This window comes from Equus asinus, chromosome 10, assembly GCF_041296235.1.
Source record: "Equus asinus isolate D_3611 breed Donkey chromosome 10, EquAss-T2T_v2, whole genome shotgun sequence".
In the NCBI taxonomy this organism is placed as follows: domain Eukaryota; kingdom Metazoa; phylum Chordata; class Mammalia; order Perissodactyla; family Equidae; genus Equus; species Equus asinus.
Genome location: NC_091799.1, coordinates 81,195,870 through 81,218,682, shown reverse-complemented (window position 1 = coordinate 81,218,682; position 22,813 = coordinate 81,195,870). Strand labels below are relative to the sequence as shown.

The following is a 22,813-nucleotide window of genomic DNA, read 5'->3' as shown; positions in this document are numbered from 1 at the left end:
AGGCTGTTTTGCTTTTTCCGTAGTACAGTTTGCACATCTTGCCATGTCACATATATGTCTATGCCACTGTAGAATGAATGTACCAGAATTTAGCTTGTTCTGTATCTAAGGCCATGTGGGAGGCTTCTGATGTTTCATCCTGACAGATCCAGTTCTGACAAGCGTCATTGCTCATGTGTCCTTGAGCATGCACAAGTTGAGTTTGGAATAGTGGGAAAGGGATGGAACTCTTCCTCTTTCGTGGGGCTTTCTTCTGCGGAGTCTAGCCTTCTAGGAGTCTGGCTATCTTTGAGGGAGCACCTGGGCTGGAGACTAGCATGGACTCTTCTGAACCTGAGAACAACCCTTGACTGGTCCACAAGTGGAGATAAGTATGTTATGGCTTGTGAGCCAGAGGCCATGTTTCATATTACTCTTATTTTCTTGCTGTCTTCCCTTCGTTTTAAGATCTGGTTGAAGCATTCCAGCTTGTACTACCTCTGCTGTGCAGTATTAATGGAAGTGTCTGGTCTGAATGTTGAAAGAACTGAGCATCAACACTCCTAAGCAAGCATGGTGTAGTAAGATCAAGTAGCAAGAAGTCACCCAAGGGAGAGCTGGATCCCCATGGACAAGAGTTAGGGCCAAGGATTAGTCTGACTGTTCCTCCTTGAGCCAAGATTCTCCTGCTGTTGCTCTCCTCAGAGGATCTAGGCTTTGCTTTTTTGCAGGAAAGAGACAATTTCCTATTGACATGAACTATAGGGGCAACAGTAGAAACAAAGGGAAGGATGTGAGACACAGCAAAGAAAGAATCCACAGGCCTTGACACAAGAAATAAGGGGAGAGAAGGAGGCACAGATTATTTTGTGGAATTGAGGCTGTGTAATTCAGAGAATAGTGAAGTGGATAATAGTGGAGAAACACAAACAGTGAATTTGGGAGGAATAACTGGTTTGGAGGAAAATGCTACTTTCAGTTTTCATACTGTGTCTGGGGTCAGAGTGGGGAATGTCATCAGAAAGTCACATTCCTCCCTGGTTCCTTGAGAGATTGAAATCCATTCACAAACAAACAAGCAAATACAGAACCCTATAGATCTTTATCATCCTCACCCTAAACCATCACCACAACCTTCTCCTGGCTCTTTCTGCTCAAACAATTTTGTCCCTTCCCCATATTTGTAACTATTCAGTCATCACCAGTGCTCTTTGCCTAGTCTGGCAAGAATAATATCAATTCCTTTTCCAAATGCCCTCCCTCACCCGTCCAGAACTCTTGATGACCCGCTAACATTTTGTTTATCCTCAACACTCCCTGCTCGTCTCTAACGGGCTTTGCTGAGTCTTGCTGTCCTCTGTGCTCTCTCCCTGAGAAAGAATGAAGCACCTGCAGCTGAGGCGTCTCCCTTTACCTCTCGCTGCCCCCAAGAAGCCAGAGAGAGAGCAGCAGATCAGAACCTACCTTATCCTTCACCATTTCTATTCCTATCATGAGGCCTTTGCCTCGGACGTCCCCAACGATTTCAAATTCATCTCGCAGCTTAGCTAACTCCAGTAACATGTAAGTGCCAACTTCTTGACTGTTTTCCTGTAGATTTTCTTCTTTAATCACCTGTTGAGAGAAAGCCACAAATGACCTTGCATTAAAAAAAAGCTCTAAAATTGACTGAGAAAGGTACATTTAAGGAGAGGTAAATGTATATGACTCTCTTTACAGGAACTTGACCAGACAAATGGAACCCAAAGTCTAGTATGGCCATACCACATACTACAGAAACATTTACTTCAAGGAGAAAAAAAGTCTTGATAGGTGGGAGACATCCCCCATAACTTCCTCATCTTCAGAAGTGGTAAGAATTTGGGAAAGAATAAAAGACACATCTCAATGCAATTTGTAAGACAGATTCCATAATCCTAAGGATCATTGTTGCCAGGCATCTCTGAGAACTGGGATACAGTGGTGAATAAGACAAATGCTCTGAGGAGAGAAATGTCACAGATGCTCGCTCTACTGGGAGCTTGTCGATCTTTGTCCAGCAGCCCTCAGCTGGACACAGGATGTTATTGTCCAAGGGCCCCACTGCAGCGCCCTGGCCTCCGGAGCTGGGTGGAGCCCTGTGTGGGCTCAGAGCCAGGGCACTGAAGGTATAAAAGGATTTTCACTTCCTTCCACTCACAGCAGAGACCTGTGCTTCTTGACAAGATACATGCAATATACTACATTTATCTTTAGCTGATAATAATTGCATGACTCTGGGAAAACCTTGATGTTTTTAAATCCTATTTGTTCACCTAAATCTTCTGTGTCTTCTAAATTAGTTGAAGTGAAACAGCACTTAAAAAAAAAGTAGGCCGTGTCTACGAAATGAAACGACATGTTCCTATTCATGCTTTTTCATTTCACGATTTAATCATGTTTGAAGATGCTTTTTAATTAGCAAGGCAGCTTTGACTGACTTTTTATTTAAAAATGCTTTGAAATTTAATTTTTTGAATAAGTGAATCATATGTCTACTTCAAAAATCAGAAAGTATATGAGTATATGGTAGAATGACCCTCACTGATCCCTGTCCCCCAGCCACCAAGTTTCCTTCCCCACAAACAACCGCTGTTCTTAACTTTTTGGACATTCTTCCAGAAATGCATTGTACTTATTTAAGCAAACGCCATTATGCATATTAGCAAGGGCCTTTAAAAAATCTTTTTCAACAGATGAGACCCCAGACAAAATCACTGGGGTGGGGTTGAACAACAGCTGAATTGCCTGGTTGTAATCACAGAGAACTCAAGTTCTCGTTAGTCTTTTAATTTATGACAGCACCTCAAAGGGAAGGAAGAATATACAAGACGGGGCCAAAATTAAATGGAAGTCAAGGATAACCGTTGGTAGCTATCCATAAAATACCACTCAAATAATGAATTTCAGTGATACCAGCTGGCTAGGGGAATTCTTTTATTTCCTGTGCATCTGAGGTTTATTATATACAATACTTCAAGTACCCAAAATAGATCTTAGAAAAAGGGGGAGGGGCAGAATAATAAAATCTAACTTAAATTCATAGACAAGCAATCACCTCTTCACATTAGTAATATCATGTGATAGAGTTCTGCCAATGTGTGTGTGGTTTTGAAGTCGCCATTTTGTGAAATGAGTGATGCTAACGTGGCTGCTGGAACACACCTCAAGCACCGCTGATCCAATGGCACAGGCCAAGGGGTTTCCTCCGAAGGTGCTGAAGCAAAACCTGCGTTTAGCTAAAGACTTGGCAATCTCTAGGGGGAGAAAGTAAAAAGTGAGCAAAGAGTGACACATTCCTATCTATAATCTCTCAACACATTATTTGGATTATATTTACTTTCATGGTGTGTGTATGTATGTCTAACATATTTCATGGCATCGTATCCAGTTCTTTCTTTACTCACCAGACAGTGGATGTTGTGGACGGAATTATGTCCCTCCCACCAATTCATATGTGGAAGCCCAGTGTGACTATATTTGGAGATAGGGTCTTTAGGGAGGTAATTAAGTTAAATGAAGTCCTAAAGAGGAGGCCCTAATCCAATAGGACTGATGTCCTCATAAGAAGAAGAAGAGACACCAGCACTCTCTCTCCAAGGAACAGGACATGTGAGGACATAGCCTGAAGGTGACCATCTGTAAGAGAGCTGTCACCAGAAACTAGCTCTGCTGGCACCCTGATCTTGGACTCCCAGCCTCCAGAACTCTGAGAAATAAACGTCTGTTGTTTAAGGCCCCACCCTGTGGGATCTTGTTATGGCGGCCCTCGCTGACTAACGCAATGGATAAGGAAAAATTGCTTATTTTACTCAACGAGAACTTTGACACCAAAATCTTCAATGTGTTGTGTGAATTGAAAAGTACCTTAAAACTTCATTTATGGGAATTTACATAGACCTTTCATTAGTAAAACCTTTTTTCTGTATTCCACTCTTGGGACTAAGAAAGAAATACCAAAGAAAAAAATCTCACATCAAAGAATTAGTAAGATAATTTGCGGATTGTTTCAGGGTGAGTATATATTTGGTTCATTGTACTTTACCTTCTATGTCCACATTTTAGTACCTTAATTCATTCAATAAAACCACTGAGCTATCACAAGGCACTTAATTATCCTTTAGTACCTCTGAAATGGGCTTACTATTAGTGGGAAAAACAAATGAGATAATTTTAAGATTTTCAACAATAAGTGGTTCATAAGAATCTTTTTCTGGGGCCGGCCCGGTGGCGCAGTGGTTAAGTGCACACTTTCCGCTTCAGCAGCCCAGGGTTTGCCAGTTCAGATCCCAGGTGCGGACATGGCACCGCTTGACAAGCCATGCTGTGGCAGGTGTCCCACATATAAAGTAGAAGGAAGATGGGCATGAATGTGAGCTCAAAGGCAGTCTTCCTCAGCAGAAAGAGGAGGATTGGCAGCAGATGTTAGCTCAGGGCCAGCCTTCCTCAGCAAAAATAGGAGGATTGGCAGCAGTTAGCTCAGGGCTAATCTTCCTCAAAAAAAAAAAACATATTCTGTAAAACTTCACTAAAATGGAAAATACAGTTAACTCTAATGTTCTGGCTAAGTGAGATTGTAGGATGTTTGGCTGTTTTGTTGATGAGACATCAACAGTGGACCTTGATTTCATAGCTTATTGGTTTGGCCAGACCAAGTAACAAGCTTTTCCATAATATGATTCCCTTAGAAATTTCAGGATTGGTTTCCGGTTGGCTAACAAGGATCTCTTGTGTTGGTTTTGTTTTTGTGGGACATTTTCCACTATCTTGTCAGTGTGGTAGAACCCTACATTTCATTGTGGGAGTGGGAGAATTAGTCTTCCGTTCAGCAAGAGCAGAAAGGGCTGGCTTTCTTCCATCTGTTCCTCAATCTGGCAGATGGACTGTGTCTCTTTTTCATTGCTTGGGAAATGCATGCCTAGTTCCCCTCACTGTCTCCAACCCACACAAGTTCCAATATACGTTTCCTACCATCGCTGAGGCAGGAGGCCCAGAAGCAAACACGAACTCGTAGGTCCTACCTGGGGTTGTCACAACTGCTCCCATGGGAAAGCCATTCCCAATCCCTTTAGCCAGAGTGACAATGTCCGGCACAATGTCGTGGGTTTGGAAGCCCCAATAGTGAGAGCCCAGCCTTCCAAATCCTGTTTGCACCTGGTGGAAACAGATACAAAGCCACTGGAAACCTTAAAGAAATGCTGGTTTTTCTGACTCTCTGATCGCTTCCCTTTCCTCCTCTCTCTTCTCCCACTCCTCCTCCTCCTCAACATAATCATCACTAGCCGTCATCATCACCATCCTCATACTGTTATGGACAAAGCACTTAATCTGTGCCTGAGCTTTTAGGCACCTAAAGCTGTTTACCTAGCTTTGTGTGATTCTGGATATGTTTTTTTTTTTTTTTGGAGGAAGATTAGCCCTCAGCTAACTACTGCCAGTCCTCCTCTTTTTGCTGAGGAAGCCTGGCTCTGAGCTAACATCCGTGCCCATCTTCCTCTAGTTTATACGTGGGACGCCTACCACAGCATGGCTGCCAAGCAGTGCCATGTCCGCACCCGGGATCCGAACCAGCGAACCCCGGGCCGCCGAGAAGCGGAACGTGCGAACTTAACCGCTGCGCCACCGGGCCGGCCCCCTGGATATGTTTTTTAAGTCTGAACCTGTGTTAACTCTAAGTAGAAATACTTATAGCGATACATCACAGGGCTGCTGTGAAGGTAGTATAAATAATGCATGATTAGCAATCCTTAATAAGGATCTGCCATGTATCAGGCAGCAGAGGAGGTGAGCGGAGAAGCTACATCCGCCCCAGGCTGGACGAAGCAGGTACATAGAGTAAGTGGATTGGGCAGGGCGCCTGCCAACTGGCCCAGACAGGCCGGTCATCCTCTTCCCTGTGATCTCCTTTTCCTCCTGAGAATGATATCATGGGGAGGACCCAGCTGAGCCAGTTAACTCAGGATTGAACTAAGTTGCCCTTAGTTGTTTTTTGCATGCTGTTCCCTTTTTCTAGAAGGCCCTCTCCTTACTTCTTCACCTCACGAACTCCTCTTGTCCTTCAAAGCACAGCTTCATAATCATTTGGTCCAGGAAGGTTTTCCTGAGTGCCAGTATGGCTCCCAGTCTGGGCCCCTGAGCATGCTGCCATCAGAACCTCTCACCCTGGACTCTTATCACCAGTGGACGTGCTGATGACAGAGACTGTATCCTATACCTCTTTATCTACAGTACCTAGCAGAGTGCCCGATAAAAGTAGATACTTAGTGTTCATAGAACGAATGGAGAAGCAGCAGAAGTGCCTAACTGAATAAAGCCGCACAGCCAAACGTTTCCATGCAAATTTCTGCCAAAGGCTTTCTGGGAAAGGTTCCTTGATCTCTTTCTGGCTCTCAGTCTCTTGGTCTGTCTGTGTCTGTCTCTCTACACACACCCACAGTGCAGGTCGGGGATAGAGGTGTGGACACTTGAAGTGGATTCTGAAATGCACTTGAAAGAGGAAGCTTTCTTCTCAACCTTCCTTCTCATTTTCCCTGCTCTCTCTAGGTGCTGCTGCAAAGTCAGATTTCAGGGTTAGATTTAGATGCTGGCAAACAATGTAGGAGAAGGGCTTAGTTACGGGAAAGGACAGACCGGGGCTCGAGTCCTGGGTCTCCTACTTCCTAGTTATGGGCCTCTGGGAAAACTGAGGAATTTTCCCAAATAAGATAATTTAGGAAGCTCATGGAAAATCCATCCATTTTATCTTTCTGCCTGTCTTCATTTTTCACTCCACCTATCTAAGTACCATAAATAAATGGTGAAAAATCAGAATGCTCGGATAACGCATGAAATTGTATAGGACTGTAAACCATGTTTGGTCACCTAGGAAGTATCAGTTTCATAGAATCTTTCAGTAGAACAGAGATGATTCATTCTAAGGTTCATAAACTCAAATGTTTTCACGAGTGAGGAGCATATACTAGTGAGAGAAGCAGGCTGGGTCTACGACAATGGGCAGGGATGGGGACTCTGGGGGTCATGCCTTGCCTAAAAACAGTCAATTCCAAATCTAAATCTAGTTCACGTCAGACCAGCAAAGACTGGCTGCCCAACCGGCCCCAGAGGTGGCCAATTTTCTATCTTCGATTCCAAATTCCTCATTTTAAAGAGGAGAAAACCAAGGCTAGCTAATTAAGATGATGTGTGAGATCACATGGTGGCAGCACTGGCCCTGCATTCAGGTTTTCCACCCTTGCCCCCTGTTTTCCTCCATCCTTTGCCTTTCTACCCCACCATGCTGTCATCGAGAGGCAGCTGGGCCCAGTGATTGGTTTGTCTTGGAGCCTGGGTTTGGGTTCTGGCTCCGTCCCCACTAACTGCATTAACTTGACAGGTGACTTACCCATCTTGGACTTAAATTTCCTTATCTATAAAATGAGAATAATAACAAGGGGATACACCTTATAGAACTGTTATGAGTATTAACTGAGTTAATACATGCAAGCATTACGAACAGTGCCTGATAATGTAGTAAGCACTCAGAAAGTTCTAGCTATTGTTATCTTTAGCTAGTCATTAAGACAGTCTTTCTTAAGGTCACCCCGTGTTACATAGTTTCCAATTATGTTCTTGTAAGTGATAAAACCACATATCTCAGAAAATTCTGAAATTCATATTTTCTTTGAATTCAGTCTCCCTTCCTCTAATTAGTCCAACTGTGGCAGCTTCACTATGTAATGATTTTGAAGGTTAAAGCTTATTCTCGTCACTGATGTATCTAACTGTAAACTGACCGAATTTACGTTTCTTCTTCCTTTTTAATAGCAGGTAGACTTTGCTTAGGACTTTGATTAGTTCACGTTCCCTAAACTTGTGTTGGCGGGTGGGGGAAGGGAGGATGGACATGGCAGGAGGAGCTGGCCCATGCCTCCCTGTGTAGTACAGCTGGAGGTCTGGTCCACTTGGGGATAACAGAGACCTGGCTGTGCATGAAGAAATTGCAAAACACTGCTGCCAAGGGGGCAGCCCCAAGTCCACTCTAGGTTTAGCTGAGGAAAACTGTTCAGGCAGATGGCAGGACTGAAACAGATGTGAAACATACTCACAAGTTCTCCACCTGCTCTTGGTGGGTCTGATCACTTATTAGTAGAATCATGATGGGCCACCCAGGGATCAGCCGGGAGCGCTTCTGTGGCCCTGGCGGGCATCCTCTGGTCTTTTGTTCCACATATTATTCTCAGTAAGCAAAAGACTGCTTTCTTTGATACTCTCTAATATGATGTGCAATTATAAGTAAAATGATCCCTTTACAAAAGACACAGGCCAGCGCCTCACAGAGCCAATGACTTTTATTCCCTTCAAAGTGTCCCATTGGAGGCACTGCACTGTGTTTATTCCAACAACACTGCCTTAACTCAAGCTATTTTAGAATTTTTTTGGAACCAGTTTTTGGGTATCTATATGGTGGCCCTCTTCTAACTTAGAGTCGGGATGTGTTTTCTTTTTAAATATCATTTCCAAACAAGTTTTTTTTATTAAGGTAAGATGAATGCTGTCAGTCTGGTTAATACTATTTTGGCAAAAATTGAGATGAAAACTTTGTTATGGGATTAAGTTTCCCATGTGATTTTTAAGCTGCCCCTGATGCAATCCCCAGATAGAAATTTTAAAAGTGTTTTGAGCGATGGCAGCATCATCTATGCCCGTTAGCAACTTATTTGGTAGACTTTAATTTGGATGTTTAAGTTCTGGTATACTTGTTAAATGAACCAACTAATCCATTAACAAACCAATGAGCTAACCAGCAAAAGCTTCATTGACTTATACCCCTATCTTGGAGTTCCCACACTAGCTGCTTTCTGCCTGGACATCAGAGGAGAGTTAAAAGTTTTCTCCCTTGCCTTGCCTGTCCCTGCTGCACTACAACGCACCTCTCCCAGGGTCACTCACTTCATCCGAGATGCACACGCCTCCCCGCTCTCGCACCAGCTTGAAGGCTTCCTTTAGAAACCCCTTCGGGTACTGAACAATTCCACTCACCCCCTGAAAAGCACCAAACCAAGAAGACCTATAATAACAGCCCTGTGAAACTGCTGCAAAAAATTATCCTCGTTAGCATTAGTAATACTAGCAATTTTTAAAATGGTCTCTAGAACTGTTTCAATTATGGGTGAAAAGAAGGGTGTTACTCTGATGCCATACCTTTTGGGATAAAGGAAGCAAATGCTTATTCTTTTCTGAGATTAGAAAAAAGTACGTTAAGGGGACTTGGTAGCCAGTCCTGGTGGTTAAGATTTGGTGCTCTCATTACCATGGCCCGGGTTTGTTTCCCGGTTAGGGAACCACACCACCCATCTGTCAGCTGTCACACTGTGGTGGCTGCATGTTGCTGTGATGCTGAAAGCTATGCCATGGGTATTTTCAAATACCAGCAGGGTCACTCATAGTGGACAGGTTTTAGTGGAGCTTCTAGACTAAGACAGACTAGGAAGGAGGCCCAACCACCCACTTCCAAAAAAAATTGGCCATGAAAACCTTGTGAATAGCACTGGAGCATTGTGTGATATTATGCCGGAAGGTGAGAGGATGGTGCAAAAAGACCGGGCAGGGTTCTGCTCTGCTGTATGTGGGGTCACTATGAGACAACACTCACAACAAAAGAGGACTTGATAAGATTGAAGAAAGTCTCCCCATGACAGTGTGGGTATTAAGCAACTAAAAATTGCTGGGGTTTCCTTTTCTTTAGAATTTTAGGAATTCAGTAGTTTCATCTCTCTAGCTGTTCAGTCTGGGGATGCAGGAGATAGTTTTTTAAAATTCAATTCAAAGTCAGGGGCCCTTTTTTTCCAAGGGGATCAAGGCAATGAATTGAATTTGGAGACAGACACAGCAATGGTCACTTAAATAATTTGGAATTCTCTAGAAGGTGTGAGTTAAAACTCTCTGATAATTTAAAACTGAGCTCAGTTAGTGTCTAAGGTTAATATACCCACTTGAATTGGCTCTACAAAAAATCCAGCAATTGATTTGGCCACAGCAGTGCTCAGAGTATCTTTGAACTGTTCGATGTACTGGTCTTTCGCTTGGCAGCAGTCTGCAAGAAACGAACAAACAATTTGAAGACGTGAGAATAGCATCCAGAAGAACAAGGAAAAACACAGAAAAAAGAAAACAGGATGAGTAAATTGACTAGAGTCCCTCAGAACACAGTAGACCAGGATATGAAGGTACGATTTCTGGAGGGGGAACGTTCTCTCAGAACGACTGTGCTTCGGGTCCAGCATTGAGAGTAGGATAGCCATGGAGTCATAAAGAAACCACTTTAGTCTTTTCTGTCTGGGGAAGGAATGACTGAACTGTCACTGAGTCTGGTATAGATAGCTATTTCACCTAGGGATACCCATCCTCTCTACTGGGTAGATTTAATTCAAATATAACTTGGGTGTGGATGTAATCTATTTGAAAATAACTCTATTTACCTTGTATTGCCACTTAATCTGATGTACAATTTTAAAGCCACGAAGTGTCTGAGTCTTTAGAGTTAGTAAATACCTTTACAGAATAATTAGAATTCAGTCTAAAGAGGAATGTGCTAGAGCTAGATAACTTTCATCCATTGCAGCCAGGGAGAGGAAGGCTTCTCCTCTGGTCCTAGATCGACTGCCTCCAGACGTGACTGAACCTTCAGAATTCTTATCTGCACCTGTATTTTGGTTCTAAATAGCACCACACAGTCTCTGAACTTAAACCCATATCCATGGATGGCAGAAGGGATGCAGAAGGAGACGTGGATGTGATGGAAGCCCCCAGCCCCAGCAACAGTGAAAGCAGTCTGGGAAGCCACCTGTCATCCTAACACTTTCTTAGAGGTGTGGAGGCAGCCTTGTTTCCTGAAGGCCAGAGATAAGGAATAGAAACCTTCAGTCATCGCCATCAACACTGAAGCATAAATATATTGTATACTTTGGCTCTTCATCAAAAAGTGGGAAAAACACAACCTGGCCCCAAATATACGTTTGAGCTAAACGCGATATTTGGGAAAGCTTACTTGACAGTGGTACCTGATATCTTTGGTTAGTTGGAATTGGGGGTTGAGTATATGTGGAAGGAAGTAATGAAAAGGATATCAAACCTAGAAAGCACATGTTGTTTGATGGGCAGGATATAGTGGACAAATACATCTATTCCTCTAGAGATTGAAATTTCCTATTTTTATTAAGAGATGAAGAGAAAACAGCCTAGAATGACCCTGAAGGATGGAATAGATATATGTTCAAAAGATATAATTTGGAAATTTAGGATGCCCATTTGTAGCTAGAGAAATCAAGTGGTAAAGCAAAACCAACCCCAATGGCTTAAATTTGGGCAAAACCAAACCAAGAGAAAGTTTTGCTTGAACCTGATTTTTCATGATTTTTTTTTTCATTTTTAATCTTTCATGATTTTTTTCCCCTACTGCCCACAAGTTCAGTGATGAGAGAGCTCATTGACCCTAATCAGCTTTTTAATTCACTTGGCGTTTACTTCATTGGCTCATTGCTCTAACTCCAGGTCAGGTTGGCTCTGAGGAGAGACTTGGTGCTTGGTGTTACCATGACAACATCAAACCGGAAGAGAGTGGATGCTCTGCTGTATACTATCCAAGGAACAGAGTAGATATGGAGGCATTTTAATTTTAGCTGGTGAGATAGAAAGAGTTAAGCAGAGTGAGGAACCAAGAAAGAACCATTTTTAAGGAAAAGGAAATGTCTTGCAAAAGGAAGAAAAGAACGACATGATCAGTACCAGGTTTGGGACATTGTGGGGGCAGTGGATAGTGAGAGGTGAATTTCTTCACAGGTTACACCTGAAATTCATGGCCTGGAATGAACGCTTGGAAAGAAAAATTCCTGAGGAGGAGGTGGAGGAAGATAATGAAATCTACCATAGAAACATCTCTATTAGGCTCACAAAATGGAGCCCTCTTCTGCTTATGCAGGAAGTGATGACATAATTTGGGGGTGAAAAATCTTCTACAAATGTTGGCACCTGTCTGTGCTCAGTGAATGAACCCTAAGAGGAACTGAGAACTGGAGCACCTATCTGTTGCCAATCTTCTTGCTTGAGGAAGATTCACCCTGAGCTAACATCTGTGGCAATCTTCCTCCATTTTGTTTGTGGGTCCCTGCCCACATACAGCATGACTACTGACAGGCGGTATAGGTCCGTGCCTGGGAACTGAACCTGGGCTGCTAAAGTGGAATACACTGAACTTAACCACTAGGCCGTGGGGTCGGCCCCTGAATATACTGTTTTACAACAAAGACCAAACACTTCTTAGGCCCTAAAAATGCTAGAGGAGGCTGAAGTCCCTTTTGTCTTCCAGGTCAATTTAAAGATATGGTATCTCTCTTGTCTCTTAAAGATATGAGTTAAGAAAAGAGCTGACTTCATCTATGCCAAAGACAACAGTTTAGAGAAGTAGAAATGGATGTCTGTCACTATCATTTAGCCTCCAGATGCCACTAGAGAGATGACCACGGGGTTCTAGTATTTTCAAGTTGGCCTAAGGCAGAGGAGAAGGCCTCAAAGAGGGAGGAGGCGAGAGGATGCAGAGAGAGACAGACGCTGAGGAGGGATGGAAGGAATGGCCATCTCATGAGTGCTTCTGCCTACTAGGTTCCACGCTGGTGGTTTGCAGTCAGATTGAGGTCTGGGAGGTGCATCTAACTGATTCTAGTTCTTGATGCAACAAAGATAAGATGTACAGGTATGGCTGTGTTTGCCACTGCTATTGTCTGCCTTCCTCTACAAAAAGCTCTCTTCCCTTCATCTCGTGAAGCCCTGTGATAAGGGGGCACAAGGCTATTGTTCTCTGCATTTTATGAATGAGAAAACTGAGGTAGAAGATGAAGCTTTTGCTCATAGCTGACTCATGGTAGAGCCAAGAGTCGAATCCAGGTTTCCTGACTTCATGTGTCTCCTCAATCCTGGCCAGCAGAACAAGAGTTCTTTCTAAGCCTGGGTTCATCCCACCGGCACATTAATATGAACAAGGAAGGTCACTGTTTGGGAGCACTTGCTTTGGAGTCAGAAGACTTGGGGTCAAGTCTTAGCTCTCCTGCCTTCTAGGGGTGGACCTTGTTTTTTTTTCATCTTTAAAATGGAGAGTTTGAATTACAACTTTAAACTTCCTTAGAGTTTTAAGTTCTGTAAGCAGGACATCTTGTTCCAAGGCTCATTCTTTCATCCTCCTACCTCATTTTGCCATTATCCCATCTGAATTTTAAGATGACTGTGAATTTCCTTCCTTTCAGAGCTGATTTTTAAGATTTCCATTTCCTTTCTTCCTCTCAACCCCGTGATTCATACTATTCCATTAAAGCTCTTGCGGCCAGAGCATTTAGTTCTTTTCATCAGAACTACTTAGGAGCAGTTATTGAAAAGGTCCTGCACTGTGATGACAAGGATGAGAGGGACTTGCTGATTAGCAAAGAACAGATGCTTTTTCCACGCCTCCTCTCCCTCCAGAACCGGTAAAGAATGCAAATAAAAATGGGATTGATAACTCGATGCTTTCCGTGTGAGACTGCCTTTAAAACTTTTGCAAGAGATATCAGCAGCCTTCAGGACTGGCCTTCTGTTTTGACAGATGCTCTCATTTTGGTTGGCATTCTGAGTTCCTGGGGGAGCTTCTTGACTGAAGTTTTGAGATTTCGAGGAGTATTCTTTTCCTTCCCCGCTTCTTCCACTGAGATTGGTAAATAATCCCACCAAACTCGTTTTATTTTAAAATTGATAGCAGAGCTGTTGCTAATAGAGCTCCTTTAATTAAGTACCAGGTGATGGGCTGTTTTCAGCTTAGTTCTGAGAGCATGAGATGCTTTTCCTCACAGCCAGAAGGACGCTCTGATAGTACAGCGGTAGCAGGCCTGAGAAATGTTGATTCAGTGAGGGGTTACTTTCTAGTTTTGTTTCCTTTGGACTTTTCCTTTCCTGTTTTTTCAAATCTGCTCAATGAGGAATGGTTCAGCCTTTCTCCGTGTTCCTTACCCGTCCTGACCTTCCACCATGTTCCTCCCTCCCTGCCCAGCTGGACCTGGTGCACAGCTGCATTTCCTAATGGTTTGCACTGGAGAATCTCGACAGTGGCTTCCTCCCCAAGGGCCGCGGAAAACATCTGGGCACATTGTCTACAAAGGACAAAAGAAGGAGTTTGGCAAAACGTGAACACGAGATAGTCCGTTTGGGGGAGGATATGGTATCAATCAAGGGAAGGGGGCTTCTTAATTTGATATTGAGTCCTCCCTTACTCCTCCCCGACTTAGGATGAAAACCTAATATTCTTCTTTGAAGAGATAATTTTTTTCTTAGAAATCAGTTATGTGGGCACACTACAAAGGAAACTGATTTCAATGTCAGCCTGGAAACAACTTGCTCAAGAGTTTGGTGGGTAAGGGAATCTGAAAGAATAAGAATAATTAGGTATCTTATTCTGATGCTGAAAAGGTGGGTACAAAGATGAGTCTAGAAATTTTATGCATTCAAGACTCTGAGAACTAATTTCACTGTATTTATTTGCAGTTTGCTTGATTTTATTTAAAAGCACAACAAATAAAAAAACCCTATCATTCATTATTACTCAGACTCCGAAGGCCTTTCTAAGAAACATTTCCCCAAATGGTCTTCAATTCAATTAAGTCAAATTGAGCCTCTGATTAATTATAGGCTTTATATTAGTATCTAATCATAATACCTGGAAAATCTGATCAATTATTCCACATACGCAGAAGCCTTTAGAGAAATAAGACAAAACCCTCAAAACTCACTGATTCACAGCCTGCTGCACCGGGGAGTTCCATCTTGAAGTACCCTACATTTGTCAAGCCAAGTATGTAAGGGCTGCCTCCGTGGTAGGCTCCTCTGCAGGGAAAAAACAGTAGGGGGATAGGATTCAGTTAATTTTTCTTTGGTCACCGGCCTGTGGAATAGTGAGTAGGACAAAAGAGAAACTCCTTGAAGTGTATGGAGATGAAATAGAACACCGTTAATATTCAACTCCAATGATTTCTAAGAAATCTAAGCCTATGTCAGGTGAATTTACTTATTTATCTTTTATACTGGAATCATAGATTTGAAATTATAAAAGGAATTTTGGAGACCATCTGACCAAGAGCTCTGACCTTAGCACCTGCCCTATCCTGTTACTCTAAAGTAGTGAGACTTATCTTTTAGCAACATGCTGGAAATCATCTATTCAATGTTCAGAGCAGTGGCCTTCAAAGTAACCACCTTGAGAAGCCAAATATTTGTTCTTGTGATGCAGCTGTTTCTCAGCATCTTTGGGGACTCCTCTCTAAGAGCCTCATAAGCTACCTTATTGGGCATATAAGAAACACGTTTTGTTTCTTTTTGAACCAGAAAGGGTTATGTTTAGTAATAAATCATTCTAACCACAAGTTGTGGCTTCAAATGAGTTTTGATAATTTCCCAAGTCAAAATCACTGTTAAAAGATGATTTAGGATATTAAGACTGCAAATGGATGGTCATATATCTTGAAAGAAGAGACACAAACACTTGTTGACCTCTAGTAGCACCATGACTGCTTTGAATAGATCAGTACTTATCTGGACATACACATTCTGCCATATTTATTCAGGTGAAACGTCAATCACAATTCTTTCTTGCCATATTTTCTTGATAGCAAATGCTTGCTCATGCCTGTAGTCCCTGCATGTGCGTTTTATAAGGCTGTGTAGTATTGGATGTGCTGTGGTCAACAGATCTTGTGGAAATCAAATCTTCTTTTGAATTTAGACATAAATTATGGCCAGACAGGTGAAAGAATGAGACTATTTCTTCATTCCATCAACTTTTACTCTATGTCACTCCTGTCTTTTATATAAACCTTATTGTAAGAGTCTGTTTAAATGTGTTATATAAAATTACCCAAGGAGGCAACTGTAAGCAAAATTCTTAGTTTTCTCTTATTTTTAATGCTAATATAGCCATCAAATGTTTATAATTAATCTATTAAATTATCGATTCTCAAAAGTTACCTAAAGGAGCAAAAATATACTGGGTTAGATATACATCCTCTGAACCTCAAAAGAATAAAAGATGAAAAACTGGTGCAGCTGGCACTATGAAATAAGTATATGGCTCTTTATCATAAGCAGAGATTAAAATGGGCCCAGTGCGACACGGTAAAGTCATGATCTTCTATGGGTGTCGACCAGTCATTCACCGCTTCGCATATGTTGTAGTCAATACCATGTAGTCAATATGATGTCTTCAAAGATAAAAGCTGTCATGTGACCTTCTCTTTAATTCCGTAGGAGGATCTATGACATAACTAGGACTCCAAGCTGTTTGTTACCCTAGTCAGGGAGCTCCTACCTTGGATCAGGATAATTTGGATGATGTTGTCCAGTCATAAAATTCATTTGACTGATCCTGCCCTGAAACCTAAAATTAGAAAAATACTCCTGGGAAAGTCCCTGTCCCCCTCCATGCTATATTTTAAATAAGCATTTAGTATTGAGGTGAGTCAATGTTATTAAAGAGGACTATTCCAAGGTGTGATTACCTGAAAGAAATGATGTCTATGTTAGTTGAGTGTGCTCTGGCCATCAGCATGGCTAGGTCGTTGGCTTCTGAGCCACTGTTCGTAAAGAAAATGACCTGGAGGGAAAAGGAAGACACGTGGCCTCATACTTTATTTCCTTTTTTACCCAATTAATTCAAAATTGGTAAAGACTGCATTTTCCAGCCTCTGATTATTAGGGAGAGCCTCCTTCAGATCAGGAGTCCCATCATTTAACATTAATTCTGCAGCTCTTCATTGAGCAGCTACTAAGTGCTAGAGATACAAAGATGCCTAATGGATTGTCCCAGTTGTGAAACATTCTGGACTTTCATTGGCTTTACCTGATGCTCTGAAAAATGATAAGATGGGGAGACTTGCTGAGGAGGGCACAGTGGTTAGTGGCTGAGTGGATTCAATGACTGGGTCTCTTGGCTCCTTAACTTAAACCACCCCACCTGATTCTGGAGGCTTGGGACAATGTGGGCTCCCTGATCCTGCAGCCCCAGAGGATATCCCAGCCTGTCTGTTCAGTGTGTGTATGTTGAAAAAACAAGCAAGCAAACAAAAAATGAAGCTCATCGTGGCCAAAAGAAAGGGGAGAACTAAAAGGTACTGGTTCCTCCAGGCTCGGGGACTGGGAGGCATGTGCTGTGTCCTCGCTGACTTCCTCGCTTCTGCTCTTCCAAGAACATGCCTGGGGTGACCTTAAGGTGCAGCTATCCTAACTTTATTCATCTCTTCTAGATAATAAAGTAGTAATAATAGCTAATACCAGGTACCTAGCACTGTTCTAGGTGCTACATATGTATTAACTCATTGAATCCTGAAATGCAAACCTTGGCAAACATTTTAACATCTCAATTCAGTTAAAAAATTCAGTAATTTCAGGTGCAAAAAATAACTCATTTAGCAAAAATATCTAAGTGCATCTTAGACCAAAGGAGCTTAGTGGTATATTAATTTTATAAAACAATGGCTTCACTCTTTGTGAAAGAAGAAGTATGGATGACTTTGCAGAGGGGCTATGGAGCAAAGAGACGAAAACCCCTTGAGGAACATAGAGGAGTGTCAGGAGGGCTGGCGCTCCTGCTAAGTGATTTCTGCAGAGATGTGGTAGTGAGGAGAGTGACCCAAGAGAGGCAGAGACTTGGAGCTGATGAAGTGAACATTGTCTGCTTTCACCAGCAATTCGTAAATTCCATTTTTCTCCTTGATTGCTTTCAGATGTGGCTATTAGCTCACTAATTTCAAATGTTCACTACACATGCCAAATTCCCTGCCTACATTCCCGCTTCCTATGGCAACTCCCCTGGGATGGCGAGTCTCTTTGAGCTGGGAGCATCGTACCTTCAGAGGCTCAGGAAGAAGCGCGGAAAGCTTCTCTGCGTATTCATGGATTGGAAGGTTGAAGAAGATGGGACTTGTATGCCACAGACGGCCAAGCTGCTTTTGTGCCACTGCGTTTACCTTCCTAGATAAACAGGAGAGCAGAGTGACCCACACTGCCAGTGGGCATGTCCCTCCCAACACACGCGCTGGACATTGAACTCGAATACACGGCTGTTTCTCAAAGAGTTTCAAGAGGCTGATTTCATCCACACACAAGAAAGAGCTTCTCTAACCACCGGAGGACTCTGGCAGTGGGATGTGTCGCCTCCAAAGGGAATGAATTTCTCACGAAGAGAAGTGTTCAAAAGAAGACTAAATAATTGTCTGTTAGAGATTTCAGAAAAGAAATTACTGGTTTAGAAGCGAGTTTGAACTTGGAATCTCTTTTAACTAGATTTTCTCATTAACTACCCTTTAAACAGACTGGAAAATAGAGATGACTTGATGGAAGTCTGAGTGTCTTCTCATTTTATTCTTCTAAAGAATTACAGATCCATCAAGTACCGGTATACAGATGAACAGTTTTTCCTTCAAAGGAGATTCCAATAACTGGGTCTTACTAGCGGTCGGTGTTCATGAACATTTTGTAACTATGAAACCACATTCTGTGAAGTATTAGAAGCTTCATGAGGGATAGTGGAAGCTAAGAGTAGATAGAAATGTGGAACCTGACTTGGAATGCCTTGAAAAGACAGGCCCAAGTGTTTGAACTTGACCTAAAAGACAGCAATTGCTAAAGTTTGTTACACACTGGTTCTGTTTGTCGTTAATAACAGTCACACCAAAAAAATCAGTTCACTGGTTAAATGGTTTTGAGAAATAGCAGATCAAACAGATTTCTTTACTGTAGGACTTGTCAGTACCTTTAAGAGGTTAACATGCAATGTTTCTCCCCAGGAGGGAGATATAGCTTAAAGTGTTTCCCAACCTTATTTTCTTATGGGAGCCTTAACCAATGAACCTCTCCTGTGATCAGTGTTCCATGGAACTTACTTTAGAAAATTGTGGAGTATCAATAAACCCAAACAGAAGAAACCCTTGACAAGAACATTGTTTAGCAAAGTAAATCTGAGAGCCATACGGAAGGGTAGAATGGAGCAGAGAAGACTGGTAACAGTGAGGCCAGCTAGAAGGGGAGGGTAGCCTTCCAGGTGTGGGAGGAGAAGCAGCTCCTAGGAGACTGGCGTTGGTGGGAATTAGTGACAGGGGCTGGAAGAGGAGGCATTTCAGTGGAGGGAAAGCTAGATCTTGGTATCAGGTTGGTTATAGGGAAGGAAAGGCAGGGAAGAGTCAAAGATGGCTGCAACACTCTTGCCTGTAACGGTGGGGAAATCCCAGGATTGGTTGAGAAACACAGCCAGTTGTTTAGCTATCCAGCTCCTAGAAGAGGACTTTCGCAGAGTAGGTGGCTCATAACGGCTCCCTGAATAAATGGATATGTGAGCAGAAACAGAATTTGGAAAGCGTGATAGATTTGGTCTTGGTAATGCTGAATTTCAGCTGGTGGTGGAATATCACAGGGTGGCGGGGGATGTTCTGGAGGCTGTGGGAAATATGGGGCATTTTAATGCACACTCAGGGTTTATTAGAGTTATTATCACAGCTTGGTGAGGGGCCAAGGCTGAAAAAACAGAGTTGGGTAAGGCTTCTGAAAATGTAACAACTAATGACCAGAGGTGGGGACATGGGGTGGGACCGATTTGGAGGGGGGGATTAATAGAGGTGAAGGGAGTAGAGAGAGATAGCAGAGGGTTAAGGAAAGAGCCTGAGACACCCAGGGTTAGCGGGTCAGAGGGGCAAGTTGAGGGGCCAGAGGGAGGTCAGGAGAAGCACAAAGGTCATGAAAGCCAGTGAGAGCGGTTCGTTAACAGGGACAACGTTGAATATTATTGGGAGGATGCAACGAAAATGCTTAAAATTTTTCTCGACTTCATTTTTCTTTACTTCTTTCATGTGTGTTTCTCCTACGTTTTAAATTTCACGTGAAGTTTATTTGCGTGCTCCTTGGGACCTCGCATGGGACTGGTGCCTCCTGAGGACAGAAACGGGAAGAAGGCTGTGGCGGCAGAGAGTGAAGGCTGGACCCCGAGGGAAAACTTACTCCTCACCACCTGACAGCTGCTTGCAGAAAAGACCTTTTGCCCCTATGTTGACAGAAGGGCCCAAACCTATTCGATTTATTTAGGCTTGCTGCTTTATTTCTGTCCCACTTAATGTGAATTTTATTGACCAGATTATTAAAGGCAAGCTAGAATAGACAGTAAAATGAGATGGCTGCACAGAAAGCAAAAGGACCACAGCAGGACCTGCCGAGGCTATTTGTGTGTGTGGATTGGTGATCAAGGTCACAGAGAATCTCAAGATTAATGGAGCCGTACACTTCCAATGTAAATTTCTGGCTATGGTTACATCTTTGTCTTATCATTCTTTCTTTCCTCATCCGTCGTTCAGAGTTGATGAAGACCCTCAGGGCAGAAGTGATTTCTCATCTCTCATCATCCTGCACTCAAACGCCTGCCCCCGTGATCTCTGAGAACCGCCTGCCTTTCTCTTCCTTCTGCCTTTTCCCAGTGCTTTCCCTCTCTTTGGAAAGCTGTTCCTGGTGGGGAGAAACACACACACAGCAACACTCCAATCACGTGGTTCATGCCACATTGCATGTGCAATGAGAATGACTAAACCTTGTATTGTCAAGCGGAGAAAAAGTGCAATGTTAAGATTTTTTTGTTACCCAGGAAATAGTAGAGAGCATGCCAGCCATAAACTGGGGTATGCCTAAAGAGAGAGAGCTTTTAACCAGGGGTCTGAATCACTAACATGATCATTGACCTGTTTCCCACATATTCTTCTGGAGTGAAAACCCCAGAATTTTAAGGATACTTACGGGTGGCAGTGACCAACACCGACAGTGACAATCCCAGAAAAGAAGTCCAGGTATCTGTTTCCCTCATGATCAAATAGCCACTCCATGTGACCCTGATGGAGCAACAAAGGCTCTGCAAAATACGCCGTCCGCGGGGGATAGAGATGTTGATTGTTGATCTCCAGAACACGCTGATAGGCAAGGGACTGTAGATAGGCAAGATTTAAGTATTTAAAGTCTTCCTTTTCCCCATCTCCACTTTTTTTTTTTGAGGAAGGTTAGCCCTGAGCTAACTACTGCCAATCCTCCTGTTTTTTTGCTGAGGAAGCCTGGCCCTGAGCTAACATCCATGCCCATCTTCCTCCACTTTATATGTGGGACACCTACCACAGCATGGTGTGCCAAGCGGTGCCATGTCTGCACCTGGGATCCGAATGGGTGAACCCTGGGCCGCCGACAAGCGGAATGTGCGAACTTAACCGCTGTGCCACCAGGCCAGCCCCTCCACGTTTCTTACAAGATCGACAGCAAGTAGGTATTGCTGTGCCCCGCCTCCCTACTGACTGACCATAGGGCTGCTGCCTGTGCTCACAGTGGGAGTGTTTGTCCAATGTCCTCCTTGTGGGACACCAAGGCCCTTTCTCTCAAGTAGGGGAAGTTATTAATGTGGGCCTTCAATCTCTTTCTAGATCAAGTATAAAGAAATGGGCTGAAATTTTCTCTCTCTCAATGAAAAGCCTTGGCTTTGAGTTGATTTTAGCTGTGGAAAAAAAAAAAGACTTTGGAAGTAAATGTCTGAAGTAATGTCTTTTTTTCTTTTTTAGAATAAAAAAATGAAGTGCTGGTGATGTTCATGTCTTTAATTATCAAACCTCTCTCCTATACTTCCCTTCTTTGTAGGTCCTTCCTGACTATCTATTGATTTCGTAATTTCTAACCTATGTGTATTATGTAGAATAAAGGAGTTGGAGAGAGAGAAAGGAAGAGAGAGAGAGAGGGAGAGAACACAATCTACTGGCCTGAGAGCAAAATGATAACTTTTTATATATATATATTTTTAAAGATTTTTTTTTTCCTTTTTCTCCCCAAAGCCCGCCGGTACATAGTTGTATATTCTTAGTGGTGAGTCCTTCTAGTTGTGGCGTGTGGGATGCTGCCTGATGGCTTGGTGAGCGATGCCATGTCTGTGCCCAGGATTCGAACCAGTGAAACCCTGGGCTGCTGCAGCAGAGTACGCGAACTTAACCACTCGGCCATGGGGCTGGCCCTCAACTTTATAGTTTTTGATGAAAGACTCAGGAAGGTCAGATCATGCATTGCCATATGAGACAGTCAAAAGCAGAACTGTTTTTTTTTTTTTTTTTTTGGTGAGGAAGATTGTCACTGAACTAACATCTGTACCAATCTTCCTCTATTTCCTATGTGGGATGCCACCACTGCATGGCTTGACAAGCAGTGTGTAGGTCCACACCCAGGATCCAAACCTGTGAAACCAGGGCCGCCAAAGTGGAGTGTGTGAACTCACAACCACTATGCCACTGGGCTGGCCCCAGAGTAACATTTTTAAAAGCAGATGTGTGCCATCCCACTTGTGATATATGTGTTTGTGTGTGTGTATATATCTATATTTATATCACTGTGATACATATATGGTGATGGATAGTCTCCTTCTTGTACTCTCTCTCTCTCTGTCTCTGTCTCGTCTCTGCCTCTGCCTCTGTATCTTTCACACATAAACACACAATTCATACAATAGTGTTGAATGGAGTAAGAGGGTTCAGATGGTCCCAATGACTTAAGTGATAAAATATCTGGGATGGGATGGCTCAATGGCAGGCAGGGCCAGGTGGGTCCTTCCTGAGGAAACAATTTAGCCCTTTCAAGAAGAACCACCTCTTTTGAGTTTTCCTGAAGTTCTGATTCTTACCTGGTATTTTTCAGGGATGAAGTCACACGGAGGCATTCTGGGTTTTGTGTGAACACCAAGCTTGGTTACAGATGTCCAGAAAGCTCCTAT

At 42.9% G+C, this 22,813-nt stretch overlaps 1 protein-coding gene across 4 annotated transcripts in view; it reads right to left on the bottom strand.

Moving 5' to 3' along the window:
* AGXT2 (alanine--glyoxylate aminotransferase 2) overlaps positions 1-22,813 on the bottom strand; it is a 36,415-nt gene that overhangs the window by 7,451 nt on the left and 6,151 nt on the right. For 2 of the 4 annotated variants that reach the window (XM_070519794.1, XM_044779426.2), the window contains 11 exons: positions 22,724-22,809; positions 20,818-21,002; positions 17,892-18,015; positions 16,545-16,639; positions 14,784-14,877; positions 14,054-14,147; positions 9,969-10,069; positions 8,926-9,018; positions 5,019-5,151; positions 3,163-3,254; positions 1,444-1,593 (listed from right to left, as the gene is read on the bottom strand). In XM_070519794.1, the coding sequence (XP_070375895.1) occupies positions 1,444-1,593; positions 3,163-3,254; positions 5,019-5,151; positions 8,926-9,018; positions 9,969-10,069; positions 14,054-14,147; positions 14,784-14,877; positions 16,545-16,639; positions 17,892-18,015; positions 20,818-21,002; positions 22,724-22,809 (1,247 nt within the window). Of the gene's footprint in view, positions 1-1,443; positions 1,594-3,162; positions 3,255-5,018; positions 5,152-8,906; positions 9,019-9,968; positions 10,070-14,053; positions 14,148-14,783; positions 14,878-16,544; positions 16,640-17,891; positions 18,016-20,817; positions 21,003-22,723; positions 22,810-22,813 lie in introns of all 4 variants that reach the window. The other 2 variants (XM_070519795.1, XM_014831274.3) reach the window with 2 other exon arrangements.